This window comes from Heterodontus francisci, chromosome 7 (genome assembly GCF_036365525.1).
Source record: "Heterodontus francisci isolate sHetFra1 chromosome 7, sHetFra1.hap1, whole genome shotgun sequence".
NCBI lineage: Eukaryota > Metazoa > Chordata > Chondrichthyes > Heterodontiformes > Heterodontidae > Heterodontus > Heterodontus francisci.
In genome coordinates this window covers 41,127,266-41,145,457 of record NC_090377.1, presented here as the reverse complement: position 1 = coordinate 41,145,457, position 18,192 = coordinate 41,127,266, and the positions used below count along the sequence as shown (strand labels likewise).

General features: G+C 43.5%; 1 protein-coding gene across 6 annotated transcripts in view; it reads left to right on the top strand.

Moving 5' to 3' along the window:
• The window catches only part of thsd7ba (thrombospondin, type I, domain containing 7Ba), a 953,049-nt gene that overhangs the window by 683,507 nt on the left and 251,350 nt on the right, over positions 1-18,192 (top strand). For 5 of the 6 annotated variants that reach the window (XM_068035032.1, XM_068035034.1, XM_068035033.1 and 2 more), the window contains 2 exons: positions 7,197-7,451; positions 13,696-13,874. In XM_068035032.1, coding sequence (XP_067891133.1) covers positions 7,197-7,451; positions 13,696-13,874 — 434 coding nt within the window. The remainder of the gene's footprint in view (positions 1-7,196; positions 7,452-13,695; positions 13,875-18,192) is intronic. The other variant, XM_068035036.1, reaches the window with a different exon arrangement.

Below are 18,192 nucleotides of genomic sequence, written 5' to 3'. Positions count from 1 at the left end.
CAAAGTTCCTTGAAGCTAAAAGGAGAAGGCTGTTTGTCACAGAGAATGGCAAAGCAAGGTGTTTTATTTCAATTTCAGAGATTACATTTTTTTTCTGTCTCAAAACTTCAGCAGTTTTTGAAAGCACTACTGGATGTGAAAGTGTAAACAGAAGCCATATGTACATCCTGGGTAGGAAAGAACTTTTCATGGGAGAAGAAGTTGAAAGACTATCAATCCTTTATTATGTCTAAATACTGTAAATTGCCAATAAGTAAAGCAAATAAGGTATTGGATTGTGTTGTCAAATCAGTTCAGTTTAAATCCCCAGAGTTGTGGAAGTTACAGTGTCCTGGTGAATCTTTACCTAGAATACTACACACAGTTTTGGTCACTGTGACATAAAGAGGCCAAATAGACCCAAAAAGTAGTCCAGAGGATAATAATGAGGCTGATCCAAGCCTTGGGGCTCTTTGAGGAATGTTGTATAGGTTGGGGGTTAAAATGATACTTTCAGACACACCAGGGCTAGACAGCACAGGTGTAGGATTGTGAGATGCAAATTTAGGACCGATGTCTGGAAGTAATTCTTTATGTTGAAGGTAATCAACAACTGGCATATGTGACCAGGAATGGTGGTTGAGGTGGACACAGTTGCTGAGATGTGGTGTGGGGAATGGGGGGGGGTGGTGCGGGGTAGGGGTCACACACTAATAAGGGACATGTGGAGCAGCAACGGGAAATGTGTGTGCCTTTGTCAGAATTTCCAGAGGAAGTGGGCACCCTTGCAGAGAAAATGGACGAGCCCATCTCTAGCATGAGTGACGTAATGGCTCAAGCATTTGCACTGATCACCTCCATTGAAAGAATGACAAACCTTGTGGAGAATTAGACGTGGCAGGCCACCGAGCATTCTGGCCCACACCAAAGGCCTGGACATTCTGGCTACCAGTTTACAGAGGATCGAGCAAAGCATTGCCTGGGTGCAGCATGCTACACTGACATGCAGCAAAGTGGTCTCCAGCTCTCTGCTAGCAGGGAAGTGCAATTGGGCCAAGAGATGGAAGATGAAGGGCACATGGCAGTGGGGACTCTTCTCATGGCACTGCCACTTCTTGTTCCTTGCCCCCCTCGACCCCTTCAGACAGAGCCACACAAGTTGCCTCCTGCCTCAATTATAAAGACTGCCCCTGCACAGTACATGTGGGGTAGTCTTTGGCAGGGCCTTCACGGGCTTCAAAACCCAAAGGACATCTGCCACAGGCATCTCATTTGTCAGAACACGGGAATGAGCAGCCTGCCTCCAGCTTTGCTGAAGCCACAGGGATGGAACGCTGTGACAGAAGTGATAGGAAGTGGAAGAGGAAGAACGTTGCTTAATTTGTGTAATAGTAAATGAAGAAAGTTTTTTATATGTCTGGCCCCCTTCATTGCAACATTTCGATTCCCCAAAAGACAAAAGGCTTTATGAGAATGGCACACTCAGAGTGGAGTCCATGCAGACTGTGTGCTTGTGATGGTGTGATTTTGGACTGCTTTGTGCTAGGGGTGTGGGGCGGGGTAGGACTACAGTTCCATATGTCTTGAGGCTTGTTCATTATCTGAATTGTCCTTCTAAGAGCCTGGTGCGGGCTTCATCAAAAGATGAAGCCTTCATCGGAAGGTTTCCTTATCGGAAGATGGTGAACACTCTGCAGCTTCCTCCTCCTGAAACTCCATTCCTCTCTGCAGCGCCATGTTGTGGAAGGCGCAGCAGACCACCATGGTTCTGGAAACCCTCGCTAAAGGACATCCCAGATCTATCAAGGCATCTGAATCTCATTTTCAGCAAGTCGATGGCTTGCCCATTTGATCACCCTTGTGATGATGTGGCTCCTGTTGTACCTCTCCTCAGCATCATTGGCCAGTCTTCCAATAAGTGTCATCAGTCATTCTCAGAGGGTAGCCCTAGTCTTCAAAGAGCCACCAATTCAACCTGCTCGGAGGTGCAAACGCCTGTGGTCGACTTGATTGGCGCAGGATGTAGGAGTCATGGCTTCCAGGAAATCTTGTGTATATTTGCATAATAAACTTGCGGTGGTCTCGGACAATCTGCACACTGAGGGAGAGGAATCCATTCTGGTTGATAAACGCTGTGGGATTATCTAATGGCGCCTTAATTGCCCCATGTGTGCAGTTGATGATCCCCTGAACCAGTGGAAATTTAGCTACTGTAGCAAAGGCAAGTGCTCACTGAATCTGACTGGCCTCATCAGTGTCAAAGTGCTCATATTGGGTGGCCTTGGCAAACATGGTATTTATGAATTGGGAGATGGATTTGTGGGCTGCAGATTGTGAGATCTTGAAGATGTCCCCAGCTGATGACTAAAAGGTGCTGGAGGCGAAGAAATTCAGGGCTGTGATGAGCTTGACAGCCACTGGCAGCGCAGGCCCACCTGGCCCTCTTGGAAGAAGGTCTTGTTTCAAGAAGGCTGCAAATGGCAGCAACGAGCTGCTGTGAGAGCCTGAGCCTCCTGAGGCACTGTTGCCCGGTCATGTCAAGGAAGCTGATCCTCTGTCTGTAAACTTGTTTGGGGGGATATCACCTCCTTCAAGCTGGAGCTCTGTGTCCTTTCCCTCTGCCCTGTGGAGAGGCATGTGCCTGCAGAGAAGACAGCTGTTGTTGCCGCTCCTGCTGCTGCTAGTCTTGGTGTTGGTCGTCCTCTTGTTACTCTTCAGAGATCAGTATGATGGCTGCATAAGCTGCTTCCATTCTGCAGCAAAGGCTGAGAGCAGATAGGTTTACAGCAAGTTAAATAAGGTCCACCATAAGTCAATGTTGTTCCTGTCCTGTAAATCAAGACGTGTGCTGAGAGTACAAGCCTTTCCCGTAGGCATAGCTGTGGCTGTTATGTTCCTCTATTTAAACACTTTCTAGCATGTTAGTTTTATTAAGAACAACGAAACATAAGAAATAAGAGCAGGAGTAGACCATGCGGTCTCTGGAAACTGCTCCGCCATTCAATACAATCATGGCTGATCCTCAGCCTCAACTCCACTTTCCTATCTGTTCCCCATATTCCTTGATTCCCTCAGAAACCAAAAATCTGTCCATCTCAGCCTTAACAATATCTCAATGATCCACAACCCTTTGGGTAGAGAATTTCAAAGATTCACAACCTTCTGAGTAAGGATAGTTCTCCTACCTCAATCCTAATTTATCAACCCCTAATCCTGAGACTTGCTCCCATGTTGTGGATTTCATCTGCCAGGAGAAACAACTTCTAAGTGTCTACTCTGTCAAGCCCCTTCAGAATCATGTATGTTTCAACTTTTAGTCCCTTAAGTTTCTCCAGTACTTTTTCTCTACTGATATTAATTACCTTGAGTTCCTCACTCTTATTATCCTTGGTTATCCTCTATTTCTGGTATGTAATTTGTATCTTCTACCATGAAGACAGACACAAAATATTTGTACAATGGTTCTGTCATTTCCTCATTCCCCATGATAATTTCTCGTGTCTCTGTCTCTAAGGGACCAACATTTACTCTCCTCCTCTTCATATACTTGTAAAAGTTCTTATCTGTTTTTGTTATTCCTGGCTAGTTTACTCTCATTCTATATTTTCCTTTTTTTATTAAATTTTTGGTCATCCTTTGTTGGTATCTAAAACTCTCCAATCCCAGGCTTACTACTATTCTTCGCAACATTAGAAGCCTCTTATTGTAATCTAATACAATCCTTAATTTCCCTAGTAAACCACAGATGGATTTTACTCAGAGTTTTTGTTTCTTAATGTAATGTATTTTAGTCATAGAGTCATAGAGTCGTACAGCATAGAAACAGCCCCATGGCCCATGCTGACCATAATGCCTATCTATACTAATCCCACCTGCCTGCATTAATTCCATATTCTTCTATGCCTTGCTCATTCAAGTACCTGTCTAGATGCCTCTTAATGTTGCTACTGTTCCTGCCTCCACCACCTCCTCAGGCAGCTCATTCCAGATACCCACTATTATTTGTGTGAAAAATGTGGAACATTTTGAATCATTTCTTTAAATATTTCTCACTGTTTATTTACTACCAGACCTTTTTGTCTATTTACCGAATCAACCTTAGTGAGGTCTCCCCTCATAACTATGTAGTTGGCTTTGTTTAAGTTTAAGATTGTTGTTTTGGATTCGAGTATGTCACTCTTAAACTTAATCTGGAATTCAATTGTATGATAATGACTTTTGCTCCAGAGAATCTTTTATTAGATTACTAATTAACTATGCCTAATTATACCATAATAGATTTAAAATAATTTTGTGTCTAGTTGGTTCCACAATATCTTGTTCTCAGCAACTATTATGAAGGCTTCTATAAAGTCATCTTCTAGACTGCCATTGCCCATTTGATTTGTCCAGTCTATATGAAAATTAAAGTCCTCCCACGATTATTACATAGTCTTTGTTACAAGCTCCAATTATTTCTTGTTTAATGCTCTGTCCAATGGTACAACTACTGGTAAGGGGCCAATAAACTATTCCCACCAGCGTTTTCTGACCCTTTTTATTCTTAATCTGTACCTACACTGATTCCACTTCCTGATCTTCAGAGCCCAAATCCTTTCTCACTTCTGTCCTTATATCATCCTTCACAATGAAGGCTACCCCTCCTTTTCCATTCTGTCTGTCTTTTTGAAATGTTTTATACCCTGTAACATTTATTCCCCGTAATATTTATTCCCCAACCTTGGTCACCTTGTAGCCATGTCTCTGTAATGACAATTAGATCTAAACCCCCATTTATTTCTATTTATGCCACTTGTTCATCTATTTTATCGTGCTTCATGCATTCAGATGAGGAGCCTTTAATTTTATTTTTACTACTATTCTTTGCATGGACCTTATTAGTTGATGCACTATTACTGTTGAATTTTCTGTTCCTTCCTGTCCCACTCTGCTTGTCTTCACCCAAATCGCTACACTGCTCTATTGCCTTGACTTTTGTCTTTAGATTACTAAATGTCTTTTCACTTGACCACTTCCCCGCCTTTTAGTTTAAAGCCCTAGCCACAGCCCTAGTTATACGATTTGCCAGGACACTGATCTCAGCCCAGTTTAAGTGGAGCCCATCCCAATGGAACAGCTACCTCTTTTCCCAGTACTGGTGCCAGTACCCGACGAAGTGAAACCCCTTCTTCCCACTCCACTCTTTAAGCCATGTGTTAAATTCTCTAATCTGCCTGACCCTATGCCAATTGGCGCATGGCTAAGGTAACAATCCAGAGATTATTACCTTTGTGGTTCTGCATTTTAATTTGGGCATAACTCCTCAAACTCTTGCAACAGAACATCATTCCTAGTTCTACCTAATTCATTGGTTCCTACGTAAACCATGACAACTGGATCCCCCCCTCCCCCATCCCCACCCCCCCCCCCCCAACTCCAAATTCGTCTCCAGCCACGAAGAGATGTCTTTAACCCTGGCACCGGGCAGGCAACACAACCTTTGGAGCTCCTGGACGTGGTTGCAGAGATCTGTATCGATTCCCATGACTATACTGTCTTCTATCACGACCACATTCCTTTTCAGTTTCCCCCACTTGAATGGCTTCCTGGATTATGGTGCTATGATTAGTTTGCCCATCTACTTTGCAGTCCGTGTTCCCATCCACAGAAGTAGCAAGAACCTCATGCCTGTCGGTCAAAGTCAAGCACTATGGCTCTTCCATAACTATGTGCTGGATTCTGATCCCTGCCTGACCCATAGTCACACCCTCCTGTTCTTGACCACTGACCAACTCTAAAGTTCTACTTAACCTAAGGCATGTGACTGCCTCCTGGAACAAAGTGTCCAGGTAACTCTCCCCCCTCCCTAATGCCCACTACATCTGCGGTTCAGACTCCAGCTCAGCAACTGTGAGCTGACGTTGCTCCAGCTGCAGTCACTTACCACAGATATGGTTGTCTTGGATTGCAGTTCTCTCCACAATTCCCACATGCTGAAGTCAAAGCATCAAGGCACAAGGATTAATTAACTAGTTATTAAATTAGTAAAGTGATAGCAAATCACAGTCTCCTATCTTGGAGACAAAAGAAGAACACTAACCAACTACTGAAGGTAAAACAAAAAGAATAAAAAGCAGCATCTCTTTTCCCCTAATTCCCTCTTGCACCAAATGCCCGACTTTAGCACTTGGGTTATGATACACTCTGTTCCCTGATTACTCTGTGCTCCACACTCTGAGTAGCAAACACTGTCTACTTATATAGAATGTTTATGACTCACACCCAAGTTATAACTGCTGAGTCAGATTCCTGCTACAGTAATTAACATTTATTCAGGCAACCACTTTCAACTGATTGACAGTTAACTGCCACTGCCACTGACAGGCAGTTTCGGTTAACTAAGTATCTTAAGTAGCTTGCAGTTTCTCTTGCAGTTTTAAAGTTCTGAGTCAAACTCTAAATGTTAATCTGAATTACAGCTTGAGAAATACTTAGCAGAGAGATCCCTCTTGCACCAAATTCCCAATTTTAACACTCAGTTTATGATGCACTCCATTCCCCAATCACTCTGTGCTTCATACTCATTGGCCGATGACTTCCCACTGTCCTCTCACCTTGAGCACCATGGAGTAATCCATACAGCTCAGGAAATTTGTGCACTAGCTGTTAAAGCCAGAACAGAAGGTTAAATTGCTACTTATTTTTTGGGGCTTTAACCCTCCACATGAATCCAAGCCTACCTGCCGTTAGCAGATAAAATTCTACCCTATGTCTCTGTTCCCAGTCAAAAGATCCTAGACAGTACCCAGAAAAATGGATATTATATGTATTAATTACTGAGTTAGGCTAATACATTACTTGTTAACCATCACTGGGGAAGTAACATCAAAGCTTGACTTGTGAGCATTTTAACTATGCATTGTTCCAGGGCCTTTGTTTTAACTGGGGTGAATACACTTTGCCTTGAAAACTTCAACATTTTTTTTAAAAAGCCCTTTTCCCAAATACTTCTGGTGGGAAAATAATCAAAACAATATGAATCGGGAATAAATTTCAACATATGTCTGTGTTCATGCCTTACACCTTCAGAGATGATGATTGTTTTGGCAAATGGTATGAAATAATGTTATTTTTAAATATCTTTCACAAAAAGTTCTAAATAACTGTCAAACAGCATCAGAAAAATGCAGAATTATGGAATAAGTGAAGAATGTAAAGACTTTTTTCTGTTCAATTAGGAAAAAGCAAGAAGAAAGAGAAGTGTCACAAGGAACCACTAGTCGAGACTAAGAATTGCCCATGTGACAAATTTATCAGTCAACCACAAGGGAATTGGTCAGATTGTATTCTTCCCGAAAACAAGCTGACAATGCAACTTGGCATGAAGGTTCAAGGAGACATCAAAGTCTGTGGACATGGTGTGCATTATCGAGCCATAGCCTGCTATGATCAAAATAAGAAGTTGGTGAATCCTTGGCTTTGTAGCAATTCTGGTATGTCACAGCTATGTTACAATTCTGGTTAAAGTTGCAATTGTGTGTAAATATTTTGTTCTTGAAGATCAGAATTTGGTAAATTTTATTTTTGGCAGTGAGCAAGATAAATGCTTTGTGCCCATCAAGGGAAAGGCTTTGAATGCTGAAGAATAGAGCACCTTTTTTCCATTTTTCTTAAACAGTATGAATAGCTATAAAATGGCCAAGTGCAAAATAAATCTGACATTACACTAGCAATGTCATAGAATAGTTATAGTACAGAGGAGGCCATTCGGCCCGTTGGGTCCATGCTAGCTCTCTGCAAGAGCAATTCCGCTAGTCCCACATTCCTGCCCTTTCCCCGTGACCTGCTTAAACCCAAACCGGCCGAAATTTTACGTTGGCCGGGTGGCCCCGTCCACTGGTCAAAAAGTCAAGGGCGAGCTCGCCTCCGCCGGGCCTGGTGAGCCACGTTGGGATTTTATGCTCGCTTGGCCCTTAATTGGACTTGGGTGGGATTTCCACCTCTCTAGGCAGGAAGTCCCGCCTAATGGAGTTGCCGGCCGATCAGCGGGCCGGCAGCTCTCAGTCCCAGCAGCGCCATCGGAAGCAGTGGCCGGTGCTGGGACTGCACCCAGCCACAGAAGCAAGTGGGACAACGGCCCAGAACCAAGATAAGTTTTGGGGTCTCGCCGGGGACAATTGGCTGGGCCCTGGTGAGGCAAGGTGGGGGTCGGTTAGGAGGGGGGGTGGAAAAGAGTGTTTGTGCAGTGGGGGTGGTTGGGCCTTGGGGGAGGGCCCTCCGTAGGGCACAGGGTGCCCGATCAGAAGGGCCCTCCCCTAGCCCACTCACGGCCGTCGGGGGGCTGGAGACACCCGTCGGCCGCAGTTAATTGGCCACTTAAGGGCCTTGATTGGCCTGGGGCGGGCAGGCCATTTCTTGCCACCACCATCCCACGCAAAATGTTACCCGCTGCCTCCCACTCGTGTGCGGGGCCGTAAAATTCCAGCCTTCAGAAGATGCTCCTTTTGCTTAACTAGTGTAATTTTCTTTCCATTTCATATTCTGAACATCCTTTTGGTCTCTGAGATTTCCCATTGAGTGCACAATTATGTTGAATTATGAACAATTTTGTGTTGTATGCTTGCATTCATTAACAATCTGTTACATTTGATGTTGAATCTGAGCTGGATTCAAACCCTGGTCCTGTAGATGAAAGGACAATGTGTTAATCAAAGCACCACCCCTTTCTTGAAATATTTTTGTGTTATAAAGATATTTTTCTGAGGGAGATCAAGAACTGTAGTTTGATCATTATGTTGAAATTGCTGTGCTTCTGATTTACTGATATTAGATATCAATGTGGCAGCAGGCCCCTCTACCTTCCATTAAATTGAGGTCGAGGCGGGAAGAGCCTCAATCAGCCTCATTCTTGGCCTTCCCTACCCTGGACTAATTTGGAAGGTGATCGGCATTCCACCCCCTGCCTTCCCATGCAATTTTATGGGTTCCCCCGCCCCCACACTCTGTTCCCATCCCTAGGGCCCCATAAAATTCAGCCCTTTGACTTTCTTTACATTTTATTTCTTTAAAAGGGCTTTATGCATATTTGTTGGTAAGGTGCATAATAATGAAGCCAGCTAACACGTTTCAGTACAACTATGACACTGGCATCCACACAACAATGTGGAATGTTGTCGTAGTATGTCCTTTCTATAAAATTACAGAATAAATTTAATCTGCCTTATCGGCTTGCTCCCAATCATCAGTCAAGTGGCAGATCGTGTCATTAATAAGGCCATCATCATCAACAACAAAAACAACTTGTATTTATCTCGTGTCTTAAATAACAAAACATCCCAAGGCATTTCACTGAGGCATTAAAAAACAAAATATGACACTGAGTCACATAAGGAGATATTAGAGCAGATGACCAAATGCTTGGTCACGGACGTAGGAGTGTCTTAAAGGAGGAAAGCGTGGTAGACAGGCGGAGAGGTTTAGGGAGAGAATTCCAGAGCTTAGGAACTAGGCAGCTGAAGGCCAGACCACCAGTGGTGGAATGATTACAATCGGGGATGCTCAAGGGGTCAGAACTACAAGATTGCAGATATCTTAGAGGGTTGTAGGGCTGGAGGAAGATTACAGAGATAGGGAGGGGCAAGACCATAGAAGACTTTGAAAACAAGGATGAGAATTTTAAAATCAAGGTGTTGTTTATCTGGCAGCCAATGTAGGGCAGCGAACAGAGGGGTGATAGGTGAACGGCATTGATCGAGTAAGGACACAGGCAGTTGAGTTTTGGATGACCTCAAGTTTACGCAGGGTAGAATGTGGGCGACTGACCAGGAATGCATTAAAATAGTCAAGTCCAGAGGTAACAAAAGCACAGATGAGTGTTTCAGCCACAGAAGAGCTGAGGCAGGGGCGGAGACAGGAAATAGGCAGTCTTAGTGACAGCTTGGATATGTGGTTGCAAGCTCATCTCAGGGTCAAATATGGCACTGAGGTTGCGAACAGTCTGATTCAGCCTCAGACAGTTGTCAGGGAAAGGGATGGAATTGGTGGTGAGTGAGCAAAGTTTGTGGCGTGGACTGAAGACAGTGGCTTCTGCCTTCCAAATATTTAATTGGAGGAAATTTCTGCTCATCCAGTACTCGATGTTGGATAAGCAGAATCACTTGGAGACAGTGGAGGGGTTAAGAGAGGTAGTGGTGAGGTGGAACTCAATGTTGTCAGTGCACAAGTGGAAACTGATGTGTTTTCGAATGATGCTGCCAAGGGGCAGCATGCAGATGAGAAATAGGAGAGGTCCAAGATTGGATGCTTGGGGGAACACCAAACATAACTGTGTGAGAATGGGCAGAAAAGCCATTGATGGCGATCCTCTGGCTGCAATTAGATGAGGATGGAAGCAAACAAGTGCAGTCCCAGCCAGCTGGATGATGGTGGAGAGATAAAAACAGTAAGTGCTGGAAATACTCAGCAGGTCTGGCAGCATCTTTGGAGAGAGAAGCAGAGTTAACATTTCAGGTCTGTGACCTTTCATCAGAACTCAAATGGTCGAGAGATGTTGGAAAGAGATGGTGTGATCAACTGTGTCAAAGGCTGCAGGCAGGTCAAGAAGGACGAGGAGGATTAGTTTGCCACAAATAATACCTACTCACCAGTAATACATAGGATGGTAGTCATGGCTGTTTTGGGGGACAGCGTTGTTGGCTGCGGGCAGCAATCATTATAGTTCCAGGACATCGCAGCTCTTCAGGAAAATGTCCTCAGTTTCATCATGTTCAGCTGCTTCATCTGTGATCTCCGCCCCATCATAACGTCAAGACTGGGGTTTTTAACTGATAATTCATCAATGTTCAAGTCCATATCATTCAAACCAAAGAAAATATACAGCAGGGTTATGTTAGGGATGAGCAACTGTTTTTATGAGGAGAAATGTGAGATACTGGGTCTATTTCTGCTTAAGTAGACAATGCTTAGCAAGAGAATTCATTGTTGTTTTGTTAGAGTAATTGGGAAAAGACTATTTCCAATAGCTTGCGATTCAGTGACAGAGGTTATCCAATTAAATTTCCATGAAAAGAGTGAAGAGAGAGGTTAGGGGGAATCTTTTTATATAGAGGGTTGTTGGAGTATGAAGTAGTTTGCCTCAAGAACTGGTTGTGGCAGAAACTATTGCAATTTTTAAGAGAAACCAGGATAAATATTTGAAGTAGAGGAAGATGCATAGCTATAACGGCAGAACAGGACAGTGGATTAGTTTTGAATTGCCCTAGCATAAAACTGGCATAGACACTGTATAAAATGCTAGTTAGGCCACAGCTGGAGTACTGGGTACAGTTCTGGTCGTCACACTATAGGAAGGATGTGATTGCACTGGAGAGGGTGCAGAGGAGATTCACCAGGATGTTGCCTGGGCTGAAGCATTTCAGCTATAAAGAGAGACTGGATAGGCTTAGGTTGTTTGCCTTAGAGCAGAGAAGGCTGAGGGGAGATATGATTGATGATTGAGGTATACAAATTTATGAGGGGCATAGCTAGGGTAGAAAGAAACTTTTTCCCTTAGCGGAGGTGTCAATAACCAGGGAGCATAGATTTAAGGTAAGGGGAAGGATGTTTAGAGGGGATTTTTCACCCAGAGGGTGGTTGGAATCTGGAATACACTGCCGGAAGGGGTGGTAGAGGCAGGAACCCTCACAACATTTAAGAAGTACTTAGATGAGCACTTGACATGCCATAGCATACAAGACTACGGGCCAAGTGCTGGAAAATGGGATTAGAATAGATAGGTGCTTGATGGTCGGCACGGACACGATGAGCCGAAGGACTTGTTTCTGTGCTGTATAACTCTATGACTCTATGACACGATGGACCAAATAGCTGCCTTATTTGCTCTAAGAGCAGAAATGTCTTTGGAAAGCATCAAATCCAAGTTCATCTGTAAGTCATTCACCAACCTGAATTGGAAAGTTATCACATTTCCTTCATCGTCACTGTGTCAGGATTCTCTATCAAACATTAGACAACTGCTTTGTGAAAATTATTTCAGAAAAAAATGAGAGAAACCAAATCATCCTTGTGGGCTCCATTCAGACTTAGTTATGGCAATTGGATTAGAATTTATTTCGGTGTTTAGGAACTTGGTTAACAGGAGCAGGCCATTCAGCCCCTCGAGTCTTTCCTGCCATTTAATTGGATCATGGATGATTACTTTAATTCCATCTACCTGCCTTGTTTCTATAACCTTTAATACCCTTTCCAAAGAAAAATCTACGAATCTCAGTTTTGAAATTTTCAATTGAACCTTAGCCTCAACAACTTTATGTGGGAAAGAGTTTCAGATTTCCACCACCTTTTGAGCTGGATTTTATGCAGGAGGCGGGGCCCCCAGCACCAGGCCGAAAAGTTGGGGGGTACTCCACCTCTGCTCTTTATTTCTGACCCCCGGAGCAATCCTCTGGTCTTTAGGAGATTAAAGTTTAAGGAAACGGGATCCCCGTTTAAATACTTAATAGGGACAGGGTTCCCGCCCCCCCCCCCCAAGAGCTGCCGACCAATCACAGGGCTGGCAGCTCAGCAGTATCAGCAGCGCTACTGGGAGCGGTGGGCTCTGCCGGTACTGCAAAGGCAACAGAAGCAGGCTCAGCGCTGGAACCCCGGGTCTCAGGGAAGTGAGATGGGATCACTGGGGCCAGTTCAAAAGGCCCCGTCGAGGGGGGTTGTGGGGGTGAACGTTTGGTCCAGGGGGAGGAGGGTTATCCAAGGGGGTACACTTGTTTACGGTGGGTGTCCTCTGTGGGCCACAAATTGCCTACAAAGGAGGGCCACCCCCAAGCCCACAGACAGGGTCCCTCATTTTCCAAGGCATTCTCCCTATGGGGCGGAGGCCCCCCTCGTTGCTGGTAAGATCCCTCCCAGCAGCAACGGGAAGAGGCTTTTATTTGGCCTCTGACCTAAAACGCCCCCGGCAGAATCAGAACCAGGAGTCCTGGCATCGGGTTCCATGGCAGGCGATTCTCTGCCACCTCCACACCCCCCCACCCCACCCCACCCCAACCACCACAAAACCCGCTGTCAGGATGAGCACAAAATCCAGCACTTTGTCAGAAAAGTGCTTTTTGGCATCACCCCTGATAGTCTAGCTGAAATTTTAATGTTATACTCCCTTGTTCTGGATTCACCCACAAGAGGAAGTTTCTGTCTATTTACCCTATTACTCCTTTAATAATCATAAACACTTTAATTGGATCACCTCTTAATCTTCTATGTACAAATCTAGTCTTATGCAACCTGTCTTCATAATTTAACCCTCTGATCTATCTTCCTTAGGTTGTTTTCAAGGTTTATTTCATCACCAAGCCTAATATCATAGAATGCTTGTAAAAACTAAAAACTGTGAGCTAATTTTTCATCTAACATCTTAATTGTATATTATAATTATTTTGCTCCCTGTCAATGGAGTAGCTTATTTAGTATTCAGTATAAATAATATGAAGTGGCTGTTACTTATGCTTTGGTCTAATTTATATGACTATGTATGAATCACTAGTAAAACAAATTAATTTGGCTTGTAATTACATCTTTTAATAATAATAATCATTGGTGACAGCAGGAACTCAGAGAAAATCATGTTTCCATATTACAACCTGAGACACGAGCTACTTTAAAATGAATGTGTCAAGCTTGTAGAGTAGCTAGCGGCACAGTTTTAAACCACTAAATTATATTTTCCTTTTAATCATTCAAATTTAGGGTATATCGAAGAGACTTGCAGTTTGCCTTGTCCATCTGACTGTAAGCTAAGTGACTGGTCAAACTGGTCAGCATGCAGCAAATCCTGTGGAAGTGGGATACAGATCAGATCCAAGTGGCTGCGAGAGAAGTCCTATAATGGTGGTCGCCCATGCCTTAAACTAGATGTGAAGAATCAGGTGAGGTGCACCAAGTAACCAACAATCAATTATTACGTGCAGCATTGATCATTGGTGTAATAATGGCAAGTACTTTAAAAAGGAATTCTTGTTCTTTATGTAATATATGTAAATGAACTGCTAAGTTTCTCTTGCAGAACCGGGTTTGCTCATTCTAATATAATTACTTACATTTGATTCTTCCAAAGACATACTGAAACAGTGCAGCCATTAATAAGTACCATATGCTTTGAGTGCGCCTTTATTAGTTAGCTGTTCACCTCCATTTATTTGTGCTTATTTCTTGAGTCCACCCTTTTAATTGCATTGCCTCTTATTTCTAGCCAATAAAAAATGTTAAGCCGTACTTCAGTAGAAGAGTATATATTGCCAAAAGGCACTTTAGCAGGCAATAGCCTTCTATCACTTTCATGTCTTGAATGAGGGTCACTTCACTAACTGTTTAAATGAATCCAATAAAATTTATCACGCATATGGGATGCGGGGAGTTGACTGAGCAAAGCAGTGACCGTGAGTTTTTGCTAAGAGTAGGTGTGGAAACAAGTTTGGCCTGAACAGGTGTTTGTCACTGAGACAGTATGAGCTTCAGTCTGCAAGACCAGGTTGGCAATAAGCGCGTGACTATCATTTTGAGAGAATTTAAGTGCGTCATACAAGCAAGAGGCATTTGAGTTTTGAAAAGGCATCTGAGTGAATACAAGGATATTGATCTAAACTGTGGTTCACTTGAAGCTACTTTCACTTATTTGAGATTCTAGTCTTTATTTGACATGACAATGCAGATCTCTGTTTACCTGGAAATAGTAGGTTGGATTTTGTAGTGACAGCGGGAGCAGAACATGGTGGCTGTCCCCCACAGGACCCGCGCCATCGCAATTAGGCGGTGGGCGGCTGCTCTACATATTGACATTGACAGCGGCTGTCCCCCCCCCCCCCCCCCCGTCATATTAAAGGAGCAGCTGCTGGTGCCATTTTTAACAGTAACAGTAGTCTGGTTTTTAATAGCTGCCTGAAAATATAGAAAAAACAATAAAGTCTTTGCAGATTACGACTCCTAATGAATGGTCTTCTAATGCAACACAGTAAAAGTTCACTTGCAATCTTCTAACGTCCAATGAATCCGAAGACCCTTCCAAAAATAGGAATTCGGCAGTTCAGTTCAGCAATTGTAGTATTAAATTCTTTTTTCCAGCAATGAACACAGCACAGCAGATCAATAGTTCGTTGTGAAAGAATAAAAACCTTTTATGTTTATTTCTTTAAGGAATTAATTTGGCTTGAAGCTTTTTAGAAGTTTGAGAAAGAAACTACCCAGGGTTTAAATTGACTTAGAGGGCTCTCCTATTTCCTTCACATGTTGGAACAGTCTGTTAACTCTGCTCAAACCAGGTTTTTGCCAGCCAGTTTTCAAAAGTCAAATTGCAACATTGAATATCATGTCTTCTCTCTCTCTCTCTCTCTCTCTCTGGCTGTTGCTTAGCAATCAGAATGCATTTTGGCTCACTGAGCTTCCGGAACTTCTTAAAGATGCACTGATCTCTTTACACTCTTAAAGGCGCACCGCAATATTTCCGAGGAGAGAGAAAAAAAAAACAGGACCGTGACAACTTGGACAGCCACCTGAATATACTCCAAGAATTAAATGACATTTAAAAATGCACTGTCCTCACACTATCTACAGGATCAAAAATCCCTGAATGTTGACACAGGGCCAATTCAGGGCATTCAGAAATAGTGTCAGACTGAGTTAACAAGATCAGATTAAGCCGATGGCAGAAAGTATACTGTCATCTTGTATATGGACATATTTGATCGTTTTCTATGCCTTGTTAACTCTTAAAATATTAAACACTTGGCTTGATCTGCACTTTTGATGGAAAGCTAATTTAAGCTCCAGGCTTTCAAACATTTTATAACCTTTTATTACATTTTAGTTTTGACATGTTAAATAAGACTAATAATGCCAACTTTAAATAGCAATAAATAAAGGATAATACAAAAATCATATACTTAAAATCCTTAAGATGAAATGGTTTAATCATTTTTGTTTTATGAAGTAGAATACAATTGCTACCTTATATTGGATCACTACTTTGCCCATAAACATCTATTCTTATGGTACAATATTTTAAGTAGTTTGAGGGAAGAATATTCCCTTACCTTTACTTCAAATGCTAATGAAGTCAGCCAGTCTGGCTGGACCTGTAGCACTGCTTGTATTTTACCAATGGCTGGAGGATTCTGATGCCAGTGCAAATTTACAACAATTAAAACAGTAAGTCACCTTAAGAAAGCACAATTGTCTTCCTCACAGGCCAGTCTGGAATAAAAAGCTGAACAACAGTTTCAAAAAAGGTTTTGTACACCTGACAGCTCAAACTCAGGCTTCAGTATAGGACCTGATGACACATGAAAACCGGGGGGAGAATTTTATGCTCTTCCCCCATGTCGGGATGGAAGCGGGGACAGCATGCAATCAGGTGGGATGGTGCCAATGGGCAGGAGGAGGGGTGTGGGTAAATGCTGCCATCTTCCCACTTCCACTGAAATTAAGTCTGGGGCGGGAAGGCCTGTGAACGGCCTTCCCACCCTGCCATTCCACTGCCATCGCAATTAGCCAAGTGGCGGGTGGGCCTGTCGCCACACGGGGAGTATGGCAAGATAAACTATGTGGATTGCTTGCTGGGTGTGGGGTCCCTCCTTAAGAGGCACTTATTACCTGAAAGTAGGTCTCGGCATCGGGCAGGGGGGCCCGCTGAGAGCCACCCCCCTCCCTTACTGCCAACCACCCTACACGCTCCTCCCCCACGTTCTTCAACCCACAAAATTCTTCCCGCCCTGATCTACCTGTGGCCTGGGAGCAGCATTGTTCCTGGGTCTTGGGTGGTTGGTCCACCAGCAGGTGCTGCTCAGTTATAAGAGCTGCCAGCCTATGATTGGCCAGCAGCTCTGAGGGCGGGACTTCTGTTGCAGGGGTCCTTGATCCTGTTGAAGGCCTGTCACTGTCCAGTTAAGTGCCTAATTGGCACTTGATTCGGCAGGCATTCACCAAAAGGATGAAGCAGGGTCCTTGCCGGCACTTCTGCCAAAGGTAAAAGACCCCTGTCGCTAGATAAAATCACAGCCAAGGAGTCAGTCTGTAAATGCAGTGGGACATATGTCTGTTATAATTTAAGCTGCAGATATCCTCAACTTTCAATCACTTTTACTGCAAGAACAAAAATAAAATCAGGCCAAATTACAGGTGGCAGCAGAGATAGATTTAGATACTAAATGGAATCTGAGTGCTGCATATATGCGATTTAGGCTTAGATTTTTCCTTTCTTTTCAGAAACGTTTTCAGATAGATTTGAGCAAACTGGAGAAGAAAAATAGGTTGGTGAAGCATTGCACCAAATTGTTATAACCGGGTGAGGAAGCGGTCTCGGGCGCCCCTCTTACCCCTTTCCTAGTTTGGCCATAACAGGGTTTATCTTTTAAAACACAGTGATTTTAGCTTACCACCTCATTGTGCCCTTTGCTCACTGCACTCTAATTGTAATTGCAAATGAACCAATCAGACAGGTTTTCTTAGGTTTAAACAAGAAAGATATAAGTTTATTAGCCGAATCACTCTAAATCAGTTAAAATTACTAAAATACGAGACGCAAACATGCTAGCATGCATACGAGAGAAACAGATGTACAAATAGATCCAGAGGGGAGGAAAGAATGGGGGAGGAGTGGGAATGGTGGTTGAAGTAGAATTCATAATAAAGGGAATTCAGTTACTGGGTGGAAATGTCTGATAAAAGTTGAAGTCTTGGAGTTCTCACTGGGGCCCAGTGCACAATTTCCAACTTGCTTCTCTGGTACCAGAAGTCTGAAGAGGTGCTCTGTCTTGAGGCAGAAGCTGCTACAGTGGGTCTCTGGGACTTTGCTGGAGAGAGATACAGGGGGAGACCTTTCTTCTCTTTTGTCTTCAAATTGCAGTCCGTTACCTTTCTGTGTGGTACAATTCAAACAGTCCCCAGTTTGGCCAGCAGGTAAGTCATGTGACCATCATTTTGTTTGAAGTAGCAACCTCTTAGAGGGTTGCTGGACTTCAGAGTCTCCCACACTCTCGGTTGCGGCGGAGGTGGGGGGGAGGTGGGGGGGGTGGTGGCGGTGGTGGTGTGCTGGCTCTTACACAGATGTAATGCGGATCATTACTGTTGTCCAGACCAATCTTGTTAACTGAATCTGTGAGCACTTCCATTGTCTCTCAATTCAACTGTCTCTCAGAATGAAAATGTGCAACCATGTTTTTAGCTGTTCAAATCTGTGGTCCTTTTAAACAA